Source organism: Thermobia domestica, chromosome 13 (genome assembly GCF_964235325.1).
Source record: "Thermobia domestica chromosome 13, izTheDome1.hap1.1, whole genome shotgun sequence".
In the NCBI taxonomy this organism is placed as follows: domain Eukaryota; kingdom Metazoa; phylum Arthropoda; class Insecta; order Zygentoma; family Lepismatidae; genus Thermobia; species Thermobia domestica.
In genome coordinates this window covers 49049999-49063065 of record NC_137466.1, presented here as the reverse complement: position 1 = coordinate 49063065, position 13067 = coordinate 49049999, and the positions used below count along the sequence as shown (strand labels likewise).

The window sequence follows — 13067 nt, the reverse complement described above, 5'->3', positions numbered from 1 at the left end:
GTTGAAGCTGTTACATTATTTCTTACATATGTTTCGTCTCTTTTAAATAAGGTGTTAATTGTCTCTTAAAATAATAATGAGAGATTAAGATCTAATCTTATTGATTATTTGTTGAGTGATTTATGATTTAAATGAAAAGAGGAAGAATTCTAGCTAAAGTTCATTCAACGAACCTTCTGATCCTGATGTAAACATTACAGAATGGTATTACTCCGCCAGTCATCGGATGGTTGACTATCGGTCAGCGCTCCTTTCGAGAAACACGTGCTTGTACCTTGTCGATGTTCTACATATTCCCCGCATGCAGCGACATTGTAAACTGGCGCGTAAGGTGGGTCAAAGCCATTTTCTACGCATGCGTATTCTCTTTTATTGCGTTAATTCAATTTAGTTCTTAAACACAGTGTTGTTTCTGTTATTTGATTTAAATAAATTGCATTTCTGGTAATGAGCCTTATAAGCAACAAAAAATATTGTAAAACAACTTACTTGAGAATGGATTATTTTCTTCTGCCGCATGGATGTTCCAAGGCTCTTTAACCAACAAAATGAAACAATCACCACGTGTATTTGTTTACATGAGGTACTGAACGTTCCTTGAATAAACTATAGATATATTTAATTGACAAACTAATTGATAAATACATAATGAGGAAGGAAGAATGTTCTACATGAGAGGCATTATATTAAAGAACACAATCATTGTAGTTTTATGCCTTATAACAACATGAACATTCTATCATTTACAACAATAATTACATGATTCTAAAGACATGACATTAATTGCATATACAAGAGACATTAGGTAGTATAGTGGTAGTTATATGAATTATGAAAATGAAATATATGATAAATTACAATATTTGCCTGTCGGGAAACTTCCAAATCACTATCAGCCTGGTCATGATTCAAAATATTAGTTAAGGAATAGTGAAAAGGTAAACTTACGCAGGGCCGTGCCGTGGGGGAGGGCTAGCGGGGCGACGGCCACGGGCGCCCAAGTAAGAGGGGCGAAAAATTCGGGAGAAAAAAGGAAAAAAAGATACGAAAAATTGTTTGGAATATATGTATAGAGGCGCCGTCGTATACTCTCGCCCTGGGCGCTGATTTTCCACGGCACGGCCCTGAACTTACGTTACATTGGAGTGAAAGTCATTGTCTGAGTCGTTAAAATGATGATAAGACCAGGAACAGAGAATGAGTAGCAGAAGCAGAAGCATCACTAGTGGTTCTCGAGATCAGTATTATCAATACTTGACGAGATTGCTAACATTTATTCTCTATACGTCATACTTATTTACCAGTTCGCTATTCCTTATTTTTCTGATTTTATTTAATTATACAAAATTTCTTGTTATGAATTACATATTATATTTTTTTATTACTAATAAATAATTTGGATATTTTATTAAATATGACACATAGACACATAGATTCACACTGTATGCTGTGAATGGCTTATTACCAATGGAGCGATATTTCTGTGTCAAAACGGAAACTTTTGGCTATGCCCTCGTATTATGTATTCTCATGTTGAGCCTAGTGTGCTAAGGAGAAAAACGTGTGGAAGAAGTCATATAAGTAATCCAAAGCTAAAGCACAATAGGAAAGATTACAACGATTAAATCACTGGTTCCTTTTATTTATTAATTTGAGCCATTAGATAATATACACACCGTCCTTTTTTGATTCCATTTATTTATATTATATTTCTGGTTGCCCCTGACAACCTGCTATCCAAAACCTTATTATTTAAGAACATTTGAATATCTTTATATATATTGACAATCATATTATTTAAAACATTTCTTTCTCTTCTTCTGATAGTAAAATCAGCCAGACTAGTACATATTTGGAATATCTTATGGCCAAAATTACAAATATACAATGTACAGTTGCAAGATTTTGCATTTGTATGCACCATGATCTGTTTGTACTTAACTATTTTTTATAATGTAGTAATTTTCAAAAATAACATTTGGTACTTGCCTTTCAGGACGAGGTCGTCCGTTTAGAGAAGGTGGTGGTCCTCCTGGCTGGAACAAGAAAGGGCCTCTGGAGTCAGAAGATGAGTTTCCACCTGGTTGGAGAGGAGGAGGGGGACCTCCAGGACACTCATTTACTCCCCCTGGACAAAGGGATAAACCTTGCAAGCCTCATAAACATCGCCCTTGTTCTCCACCTCAGGAATACTTTGCAGACTCACCGCAACAAAATATTCGTAAATTTCATTTTTTTGTTATATTTTATTTTTAAAAAACTCATACTATATATGTGTGAACATTGATATGAATTATGTCGTTATTCGAAAAGAAATGTAATTCAATAATTAGGAAATGATTTTTATATTGAAATTCTAGTCACAATATTATATCGATTGCATTCAATTACTATTTCGCAAGTTTCCAAGCATATGAAAAATAGGACGAGATACCGTACTTACCCTGTTCGTTTATGTAATATATTTGTATGATCATAACATAAACTTGTTAAATATGAAGTTACAGCTATGTTATGTGTAAATGATAATAAGTTAAATTTTTGGCAATGAAAACCATGTATTTCTTTAAACGGTTTAAATAGGTGTGTTAACAAAACATTTCCAAAACTAAAGTTAACACGTTCAACATTTTTAGAAGAAAGACACGAAGAATATAGTATTTAAAATCAACTCACTGAGAGTTGCAAATCTAATATTTAAAGGAAATATTTATTCGCGCTTCGAATTTTAGAAGATATAAAAAGTATCTAGATTTCTGTAGCTTAACATTTAGTACGTTTTAGATATTAATCAAATCAAATCTCTCTATATAACTTAACGTTTAGTACTTTTTAAATTTTGATCAAATCAAATCTCACTTTATAACTTAACGTTTAGTACTTTTTAGATTTTAATCAAATCAAATCTCTCTATATAACGTAACGTTTAGTACTTTTTACATTTTGATCAAATCAAATCTCTCTATAGCTTAACGTTTAGTTCTTTTAAATTCTAATCAAATCAAGTCTTTCTGTGGCTTAACGTGCAGCTCTTTTCAAATTTTGATCAAACCAAATCTCTCTGTAGCTTAACGTTTAGTATTTTGTTCTTCTTCTTCTTCTTCTTCTTCTTCTTTTTTTTTAGATTTTAATTAAATCAAAACCAAACATTCAGAAAGTCCTGGAAATATTCTTTTCTTTGTAACGCACATTATTTTATTAGGATCACACTAGTGGCTCTTATAAGGTTGTAATGTTAGTCTGTTCGTCCGTTACTCCACACGATACCTCTTCAAAGAAAGCGAATTTTTGAATACTGTTTTTTTCAATAGATTGGTGGAAGAATAGCTCAGTCGAGTTCGTTAGAATAGAATCAATTCGTTCACATCTTCACTGGTAACGGTGACTTTAACAGTACCTATCTATATTCCTTACATACAGGGCGTAACATAAATGCATGGCCAAAAGTGACGAGGTGATTGAGGACAGCCAAATAATTAAAATGATCCTATAAACATGAGTCCGATGCCATTTCGTTTCCGAGATATAGGGTGTTCAAATATCGATTTCCTCCCATGGTTCACCATGGGAAAGTGAATGAAAATGTTCAATATTACAGGAATAATACAATCAAGTTAAATTATACGTGTGTAAATATATTTATATTGACATAGAGAATGAAACTAATCAACATTTGAGATTATTGGGTTGTCAGTGTTGCCAACCTGGTACAAAATGTCATGTTTCCAAATAGCACTAGACGTACACACGCAGTGGGTAACATTATTACCCAATGACATTATTTTGTGGCTTTTACGTAAGTTATTCTGATGTGCATTCATTTGTAACGCATAACACTTTCATGCAAGAGTTGTGATCTATGAACCATTGTTTCCTATTGTGTGAAGTTAATTGACTTCACACGTAGACGCCTTGTCTTTCGAAAACGAATTGGAATCTGTCCCATGTTTAAGAACGTTTTGATGTCAGCAATCATATACTAACGTATGGACGTCTAACGCTATTTGAAAACCACTTTGTACCAGGTTGGCAACACTGACGACTCAATAACCTCAAATGGTGATTAGTTCAATTTTCTATGTTAGTGTAAATGTATTTGCACAGGCATAATTCCACTTGATTGTATCGTTCCTGTAATATTGAACATTTCCATTCACTTTCCCATTAGAAGGACTCGACATTGGAACACCCTATATCTTGGAAACGAAACGGCATCGGATCCATGTTTATAGGAACATTTTTGCTTATTTGGATGTCCCCAATCACTTGGTCACTTTTGGCCATGTATTTATGTTACTCCCGGTATATTTACCGTGATCCTCTTTACTGCCTTTACCAGAGTTTCACTTCTGTGTCTGGGCCTTATTTATATCTGATATCCATTAGCCCTGGCCATATTTATCACTATTTTTTTAAATACTGAGTTGTTATTTATTAACGTGTCGTAATAAAATTTTGTCGGTCATTTCTCCTCACCGTTTTCCAATATGCATTTCTTGAATAAAATCTTTTTAAAATTAAAATATTCAGTCTATAACTGAACTACCATATCTATTTGTATATCAGTCCAACACATTAACGCACTAATTTATATAAAAGGGCGAATATTGTTACCTGTGTGGTGAATCAAGAGTTATTATCCCACTATATATACAAATTATATTTCGCAAACCGTACTGTTTGCATGTTCATGTAGTCCACCGGATTACTTTTTGAACAGTTTCTGAATTATTGACTTCTGCTTTTTTCTCTTTCTCTCTTCGGTAAAAAGAATAACTTTAGCACTTACGGTTGAAATTTTGTAAATAGTATGCCTTTTTCCCTCTTTTTCGTACACACACACACACACACATATATATATGAGGTCTAATCGGTTGAAACTGGTAGTGGGGGAACCCAGCTAAGCAGCGCTTCGTCACTCAGTATGCTCCGAGTATCCGGAGAGTGAGGACGGGCCTGTCTGTGAGGGTTGCTTTTTGATCTTGTGCAAGTGAAAATGCAGCGCTCGTTAGAACAAAGAGTTGTGATAAAGTTCTGCGTGAAACTCTGCAAGACTGCTACGGAAACTGGCACTATGATCAAGACTGCTTACAAAGAACAAGTCCTGTCAGATTGGCAAGTGTTTCGGAGGCACATGGCCGGGAAGGGGTCGACGACGAGGAACGCGCCGGACGGCCATCCACGACCACACCTTTAACATGTCGGCTATTAAACGAACACTTAATCGTCGGTCTGAGTTCAACAGTTTCCTCACTCGCGTCACATTGTCAGCCGTGCTGGACGTGGATGACTGTCCGGCGCAGAATGGATTGGAGAAGGAAGGAAGCGAACTGAGACCTGTATGTTAGGTACCAGCATTTGCCTGGTGTGAATTAGGAAAACCCAGGAAAACCTCATTTAGGACAGCTAGCCTGAAAAAGCTTTTATATTTTTCGATCGAGTGTCCCCACTGGGAATTGAACCTGAGACTGCTCACACCAAATACGAGAACGTTAGCGACTAAATTCTGTTGAAGTACTAACGTTAATATTCCGACTAATATATTTCTGTGTGTGCTTGCGCACGCGCAAATCTAATGAGTATACGTGTATATATGACGGGCTAATAAAGTTTGAGTGCTGCATGACCCATAATTTATATAATCTCGGAATTTATATAGAGAGATAGATAGCGCGCGAGAGCGAGAGAGGGGGAAGGGGGAGAGTTTTAATGAAAATTTGAACAAATAGAATACTGCCTTCAAGGATTGGTACGCTTATTGAAGAAAAGAAAATTGACATGTCGTGAATAAAAAAATTGAATTGACCAGCCATTTTCTTAAGAATTCTTCGTTTGGAGAAGTATTGCAGTTGTGACGGATGTTGTCAAAACTTATCAATAGTAGATCCTAAAATATTATCAGGAATTCGAATCTCCAATTCTTTTATTATTATTATTATTATTATTATTTAATTTAATGGTAATAAGGTGTTACTGGGCATGCAGGAAAATCACCACATTAGCTATTAGAATATTTACAAAAAAATCAAATGATAATAATATATTGTAATGTGAGTTAAAATTTAAAAATAAATAAATAAGTAAAATAAAATAAGCAGTTCCTGTAAGTTTAAACGAACGGGAAAGATTCACTAAAACTTCTCATGAGACCATGGTTTTCACGGAAGAGAACACCGTTCCGATTCATTATATACGATATAAATATGTTTACACATGTGCACTGTTTTATTTATATTGTAAGAACATAGAACATAGTTAAGTAATGAAAATACAATCCATTCTAGAATTACGAATTTTACGGAAAATTTCACATTCAATTACACAACAATTTTCGTAACAACACAATATGAAGACACATAAGCATTACAACACAATAACATAGACATTGAATGGTTAACCGAAGACTTGTATCATGGTTTAAGCTCTGAAGCAAATAAATGGCAAATAAGGATCAATAATAGTGAGCATTCAAAACTCAACAATACCAAATCCAGATCAGTTGATTGAGGTGATTCCGCGAACTCATAAATCACGAAAGTAATATTCAGGTTTCTCACTGTTGCGTGGATGATAGGTTAAAAACAGAACTTTAAACATTTCAAAGTGTTTATTTTCTCTGGACCAAATAATTAATATTTTAAGAACAACATTACAGTCGCACTCCCCGCTCGGACTCCTTTTATATTCCACGATAGTAAGTGTATCGAATTTCACTATTGTTCTTGCTTTAAATGACAATTGTCAGAGACATTCCTTACGCAAACCGAGAAAGGAACTGCCTTCATTGTAACAAAGCAATAAGTGTAATAAGTGATATGCATTTCATTAAATTTTAATTGTCAATTATCAAAATCCGCATTAACAAAATCTGCAGAAACACAAGAAATTTTAATGTTTCCTTATGTTCTTCAAATAATCCCTTAATTAAGAGAATACGCTATGTTTGTATTGTTTGTAAAGCTTTTCCTAAAAACATTAAAATTTTAATTGCACGTTGGGGAGGGGAGAAGATGGTACTTAAATACATACAGCGACACCCACGCTATGGATTCTTTCATGAAGTGAATATGGCCGTTTCCAGTATTTACCTTGTGTTTTCCTCAGCAATATGTTTTTCGGGTAGAACAATGTCTCTACAGACCTCCTTGGGGGCAATGTCCCCATAGATACTAAGTCCTTGCGGTCACATGCTCTTTTGATCCTAAGTAGTTGGCGCTAATGCACAGAACAACTTATGGTGTTTTCCATTTTCTTTGTTGAAACAAACGTTTATCCATATCGACTAACATTGAACTAGGTGGATATTTAGTGAAGTGTGTTGGGTAGAATGCTATGAAAATTTTGATGCAGTGTGCTGAACTGAATGTGTGAATATTTCGGTGCAGAAACAGTAGTATAAGATTTTATTCTTTGTTTAATTTTATAATGTAGTCTCATTGCTTATCTAAGCTACATTTATCCAAGCTTAGTTTTGAGTCCTTAGTCTGGATAAAGATAGCTTAGAGAAGCAGTGGGACTACACCATAAATTAAAATACAGCAAATAATAAAATCTTATGCCTACTGTTGATGTATCAATTTCCACAGCATTCAATCCAGTATACTGCACCGAAATTTGAACAGCATTCGATTCAACATACGTCACTGAACATCTATCTAGTTCAATTTTGTTCATTGATGTGAAAACATTGTTTCAAGAAGGAAGATGAACGACACCATATGCTCATTATAAATTGTTCTGTGTACAGCTTCTAAATTTCAAGCAGTGCTGAAGTTTTTCTTTTTTTTAAACGAAAACAAGAAGAAGAAGAATCAATTAATTAGGAAGCTGTTCAAGAAGTAGTTTGGAGGACTACAAACAAACAGTAGAATTGGAGAAATGTGTAGTAGAAAATAATAACCCTTGACGCATTACACAGCCAACAATATTCGCTCTTTTATATCTATTTATATTCTTATGACATAGCTGAAATAACAATTAATCTTATTTCTTCTTTAAATTTATCAGGAATGTCTACTGAATGTATGGGAAAAGATTCTAAAAAGCAAAACCGAAAAGGCGGAACTTGAAGCGACAGACAGTTATCTGTGCATGTGACATAACTAACTAACTAACTCTATAGCCTATGGAATCCGGAGGTTCAATGCCACATTCACAAAAGCTCTTCATCGACTTCTATCCTTAGCCAACTGGATCCAGTTTCTACTTTGTATTACTATTTCTGTGAGATCCATCTTAATGTCGTCCTCCCATCTGCGCCTAGGTCTTCCTAATGATCGTTTTCCGATTGGAATTCCAGTTAGAACTTTGAAAGTGTTTCATTTTTTTCCATTCTGGCTACATGGCCTGCCTACCTGAGCCTGCTAAATTTGATGGCCCTAACGATGTTCGTTAATCGTTATAAATTATGTAGTTCCTCATTATGAAGTTTCCGTCATTCCCCATTCCCGTTTCTCTTGGGTCCGAATATTCGTTTCAGGATCTTATTCTCAAATACTTTCAGTCTGAATTCTTCCCTTAAAGTAAAAGACCATGTTTCGCAACTATACAGGACAACAGGCATGATTATCGTTTTATATATTTTAAGATTCACATTCCTCGATAGGATTCGCGAATGTTTCTGAACAAGTGTCTTTTTTACAGGATGAGGTGGTTAACCTCACGCCAAACCTCCAAGCTGAGCTTGGACAGATGTCACATAAACATTTCAAAAAACAATTTGTTATATATACTTTGTATATTTGAAATGTGTTTTATTTATAATGGAGGGAAAGCTTGAAAATTGGTGGCTAAAGTCATAAAAATACTAATAAAAATACAAAAAATGGTATTGGAAATGTGAAATTTTATTTTGAATTTTAAAGTAACTAATGAAAATATACATCATTAGGCACTACAACTTTATGGGAATCGATGTATGTGTGCATTTAAAATAGTCAAAATGTTAATAAATTTCATTGTTTAAAAAATGTATACAGGATCATATCAGACAAAGGTATATGTCCTTTGAATCTTCCAAATGTTTAAGTAAGTCCTAATACTTAAAATATCTATCCCAGACAAGAAATTGATAACATTTCTAACATTATTCTAAGATCAGAAACAAAGGAAGTTTCATTATTTGTCGGGTTCTGAATTAAATTTTTATTACTATCCATGACGACTCTGGAATTCACTAACACTGTATTTTAGTTTTAATAAATAAGTGTATATACTCTGGTCAGAAGTGTTAATTATTCCTTAAATTTTTATCATTACAGTTAAGAAGGTTGGAAATAATAGCCTTTAGAAGTGTAAGCTCTAAGATCTTGATAGTTTTTACTTTAAAGATAACTTTTCATATGATACTTTTATCTTTTCTCTTTTCATCATTAATAGATAAGCAGAAATATTATATGTATGAGAAAATATTTTCTTATATCCAAGTCTGTTTTCAAGCGAAATGAAAGAAAACTCAAAATTAAACATGCGATAAAATTAAATTGTATATTGCGGAGTAAATATGATATCCTATCCTAACTTATAGAACTACATGAACTCACTCACAGACATAAAATAACGGGTACTTCTGGTTGACGTGGGAAGTTGAAATTAGGCATGACTGTAGCTTTTCGGTATTAATACACAGGAAAATTGCCAAAAGTGAATATTTTTAATTTTTAGGAGTATGTGTCTAAAGGGGGGATGAAGAAATTCTCCATGTTATTTAAATGGGCCTTTCTTTGACCTATAATCTCATGTTTTAGGCACTTGTAATTGAAATAAAAACTTGAAATTCGGTGTCCTTATACGTTTTCTATAAGATTATTTAACAAAATCACTAAAAATAAAAATTTTCAACTTTAGAGTGGTTTTATAGGGAACTAGAAAATCTTTTCCTTTTTTTTTTTTTTTGTGTGTGTGTGGGGGGGGGGGACATCTACACCTTAAAATGTTTAGGCACATTCAGCAGAAATAGAATGATGAAATTTGGCATAATTGTAACCTTCTGAGACTAACTCACAGGAAAATTGCCGAAAGTGAATATCTTTAGTTTTTAGGGGGTCTAAATTGGGATGAAGAAATTCCCCATGTTATGTAAATGTTTTTTTTTGGGGGGGGGGGACCTATAATATCATGTTTTAGGTTCTTAGAATTAAAATAAAAACTTGAATTTCGGTATTTCGGTATGTTTGTACGTTTTAGTTAGCATTACCTAAGCAAATCACCAAAAATAAAAATTTCCAACTTTAATGGGGTTTTGTAGGCAATTGAAAAAGATTTCCCATGTTATATATATGGAACAGTTTCTATACCCCAAAGTTATTGAGTAGTTCCTGTAGGGCTACAATAATTAAATTTGGTATTATTGTACCTTTTCTGGACTAACCCACAGGATAGTTGAACTATAAACCCGGATAAATAATTCAATGTCAATATTATAAAACATCAAACTAATATTTGTTTAAAAAAAGTCATCGTTATAGTTCGTATAAGTAGAATCATTATTTTTTATTATTGTTTAATGATTAGATTCTTTAAAAGTGTCTATTCATTTAAATTATAAGATTTTTCTTTATCATAATTACCGCAGTGGTATTATGAAACCTTTAATTTATGCATTGAGATAAACAAAATGTACAGTTTATTGCTGTATATACTCCGAAATATACTAAATCTTTTCTCTAAACCATTAAGTCTTTGCACATTCAACACAATTTACAGAAAATGTCATACTGTTCTTGAAGATATATTTTATTATTATAGTATTATTATTTTTTCTTTCTTTTTTGTATTGTTTTTAGCATCTGAACTGGCAACATTAGCTTGGGGTAGTCTCATCAATGAAACAGGTTTGTCTTTACCAAGCCAAGTAGCTCCTCATATTGACAAGCGTTTTATTCTTTTGGGATTAACTAAGGTAAGATTTTACATATGTTAATATTGTGATACCCTTGAATGACTTTATTATATTACTCATTTTTTATTTGAGAATAGTTAACGCAAAAAAAAAAAAAAAAAAAGGCAAAGTGATTTTAACATCTAAACTAAATTGATTAATATGATGTAATGTATATCAAAAAATAAAAAAAGGAATTCAGGAATTAATGGATAATACATAGATTTTCTAAGTTACATATTATATCTTGTGTTCGAATTAATAATTACTGATGATGTTATACAACAAAGCAGTCATATTGTCTACGTTAGATGCAAAATCAGAAATTCGCATTTATTTTTACCATCACGGCAAAAAGATGCTTTGTCGTTGAGTCGTTTTCATTATAAATTAGTCATTACTTAGCCAGTAATTCATGGCTAAGTAAAATAATGAAAAATCAGGTAAAATGGCAAACTAAGCAATGACAAAGGCATTTAAATAGAAATATTTAAGAGACAAGAGTAATATATCAAAAATGAAACTCGAATAAATGTTTTGCTTGAATGAAATAGTCTGTATATTAGTTACTTTGTTATACAGATACAGGTAGTATTTACAGGTGGAATGTCAGAGATTAAAGTTTTCTCTATAACCTGAAAAATAGATAGAAAACGATAAATTACTTTTGAAAATACCCTTGCATTATATTCACTTACAAATATCTTCCTTTCAAGAAAAAGGATACTACCTTTAGACACTTTACGTTGTTTCAATTATATATTATTTACACAATAACAACTCACACAACTACGGTTTCAGTTGAAGATAACCATTTCTGTTCTAATTGACTTTATCATTCAAATATTTAAATTAATTTCTCAATTTACTGCTTCATTAGATACTGTATTTAAGAGCTCTATTTTTGTAAATATTCCAGATCAAACTTTTTATGTATAACGAAAGTAGAGAAAAGAAAAATGGCAACTAAAGGGTTGAATACATTAAATTGGCATTTTTCACAAGAATTTGAAAGTAGGCACAATTGATATTTACGGTATTTTGTTAATAATTTCCGGCTTTAATTAAACCAACATCTAGTTATAGTTTCAATGTTTAACATACACTATTTCTACCTTTACGCAAAAGTATAAACTGTTTGTTACACGCAGTTGTCACGTAATTCTTATCACGGGAATTGCAAGCAATTAGAATGTTGGCATATCAGAACATAATTCCACTCAGTTGCTGCTCATGCTGAACCATCATACGAGAGTAACATCATGTAATTGGCTGTCTGTCAACCTACGTCATCTACTTAACAGTGTTTGGGGTCTATAGTTTAGCATGCAGACACGTGCTTGAGAGAACTAATAGGCCATCAGGTGCTTTGGCAGAACTGGGCCCAGTTAAATCCCACCGTTTCTAATACACAATAGTCTTCTAACAGAAGAAATTCATGACACAACGGAATCAAATCAACGAAGATTGCAGCGATATTTTTTAATTTTACTCCAAAATGATGACATCAACAAGTCTTGGGAATGTAAACATGGTTTAACCTAAGGTTTCTCTACGCTAAATTCCATAATTTTATTTCTGGGAGATTTTTCTTACTATCATTTCTCTCCATTTCTGAACTACTAACGAATTCATTACTCCTTGTATAATAAGAAGCAATATTGTAGTAATACAGTACAATTAAGTTCTGTTCTAAACAGTTATACTATGCTCAGGACATAACACCTGTAAAGTGAGACTAACGAAAGCACGAAATATATGGAATTCTTGTAATAATATTTGTTATTATGACAATGTTCGATGTTTTGCCAATGCATTCGTATAACAATATTTAACGTGAACAATCATAATCTTATCAAGTAGAGTCAATTTAAACGTCAATCATGATGCCTATTGTGTGTTGCTTGTAGATACGATAAAATATAGATATTTACGTTACTTATACGAATTGTCAAGTAAATATTCTATTGATTGATTATACTAACGATAACTTAATATATGTTGCTAATATTCAAACTATTGAATCATTAAAAGAAAGGTATACTTTAATGATTTTTAAAGTGAAACACAAGTGCCGGTATTAAAAATTTGTTTAATGTACTGAACAAATGCGCACTTGGAAAATGTTGAAAACAAGGAGAAAAGATAGCAACATTATTTTTCATGTATAATCTAGAAATTAACGTGT

General features: G+C 32.8%; 1 protein-coding gene across 1 annotated transcript in view; it reads left to right on the top strand.

Moving 5' to 3' along the window:
* The window catches only part of LOC145668132 (proclotting enzyme-like), a 111048-nt gene that overhangs the window by 59527 nt on the left and 38454 nt on the right, over nucleotides 1-13067 (top strand). Inside the window, exons 2-3 of the mRNA XM_081735697.1 lie at nucleotides 1997-2221; nucleotides 10785-10900. Coding sequence (XP_081591823.1) covers nucleotides 1997-2221; nucleotides 10785-10900 — 341 coding nt within the window. The remainder of the gene's footprint in view (nucleotides 1-1996; nucleotides 2222-10784; nucleotides 10901-13067) is intronic.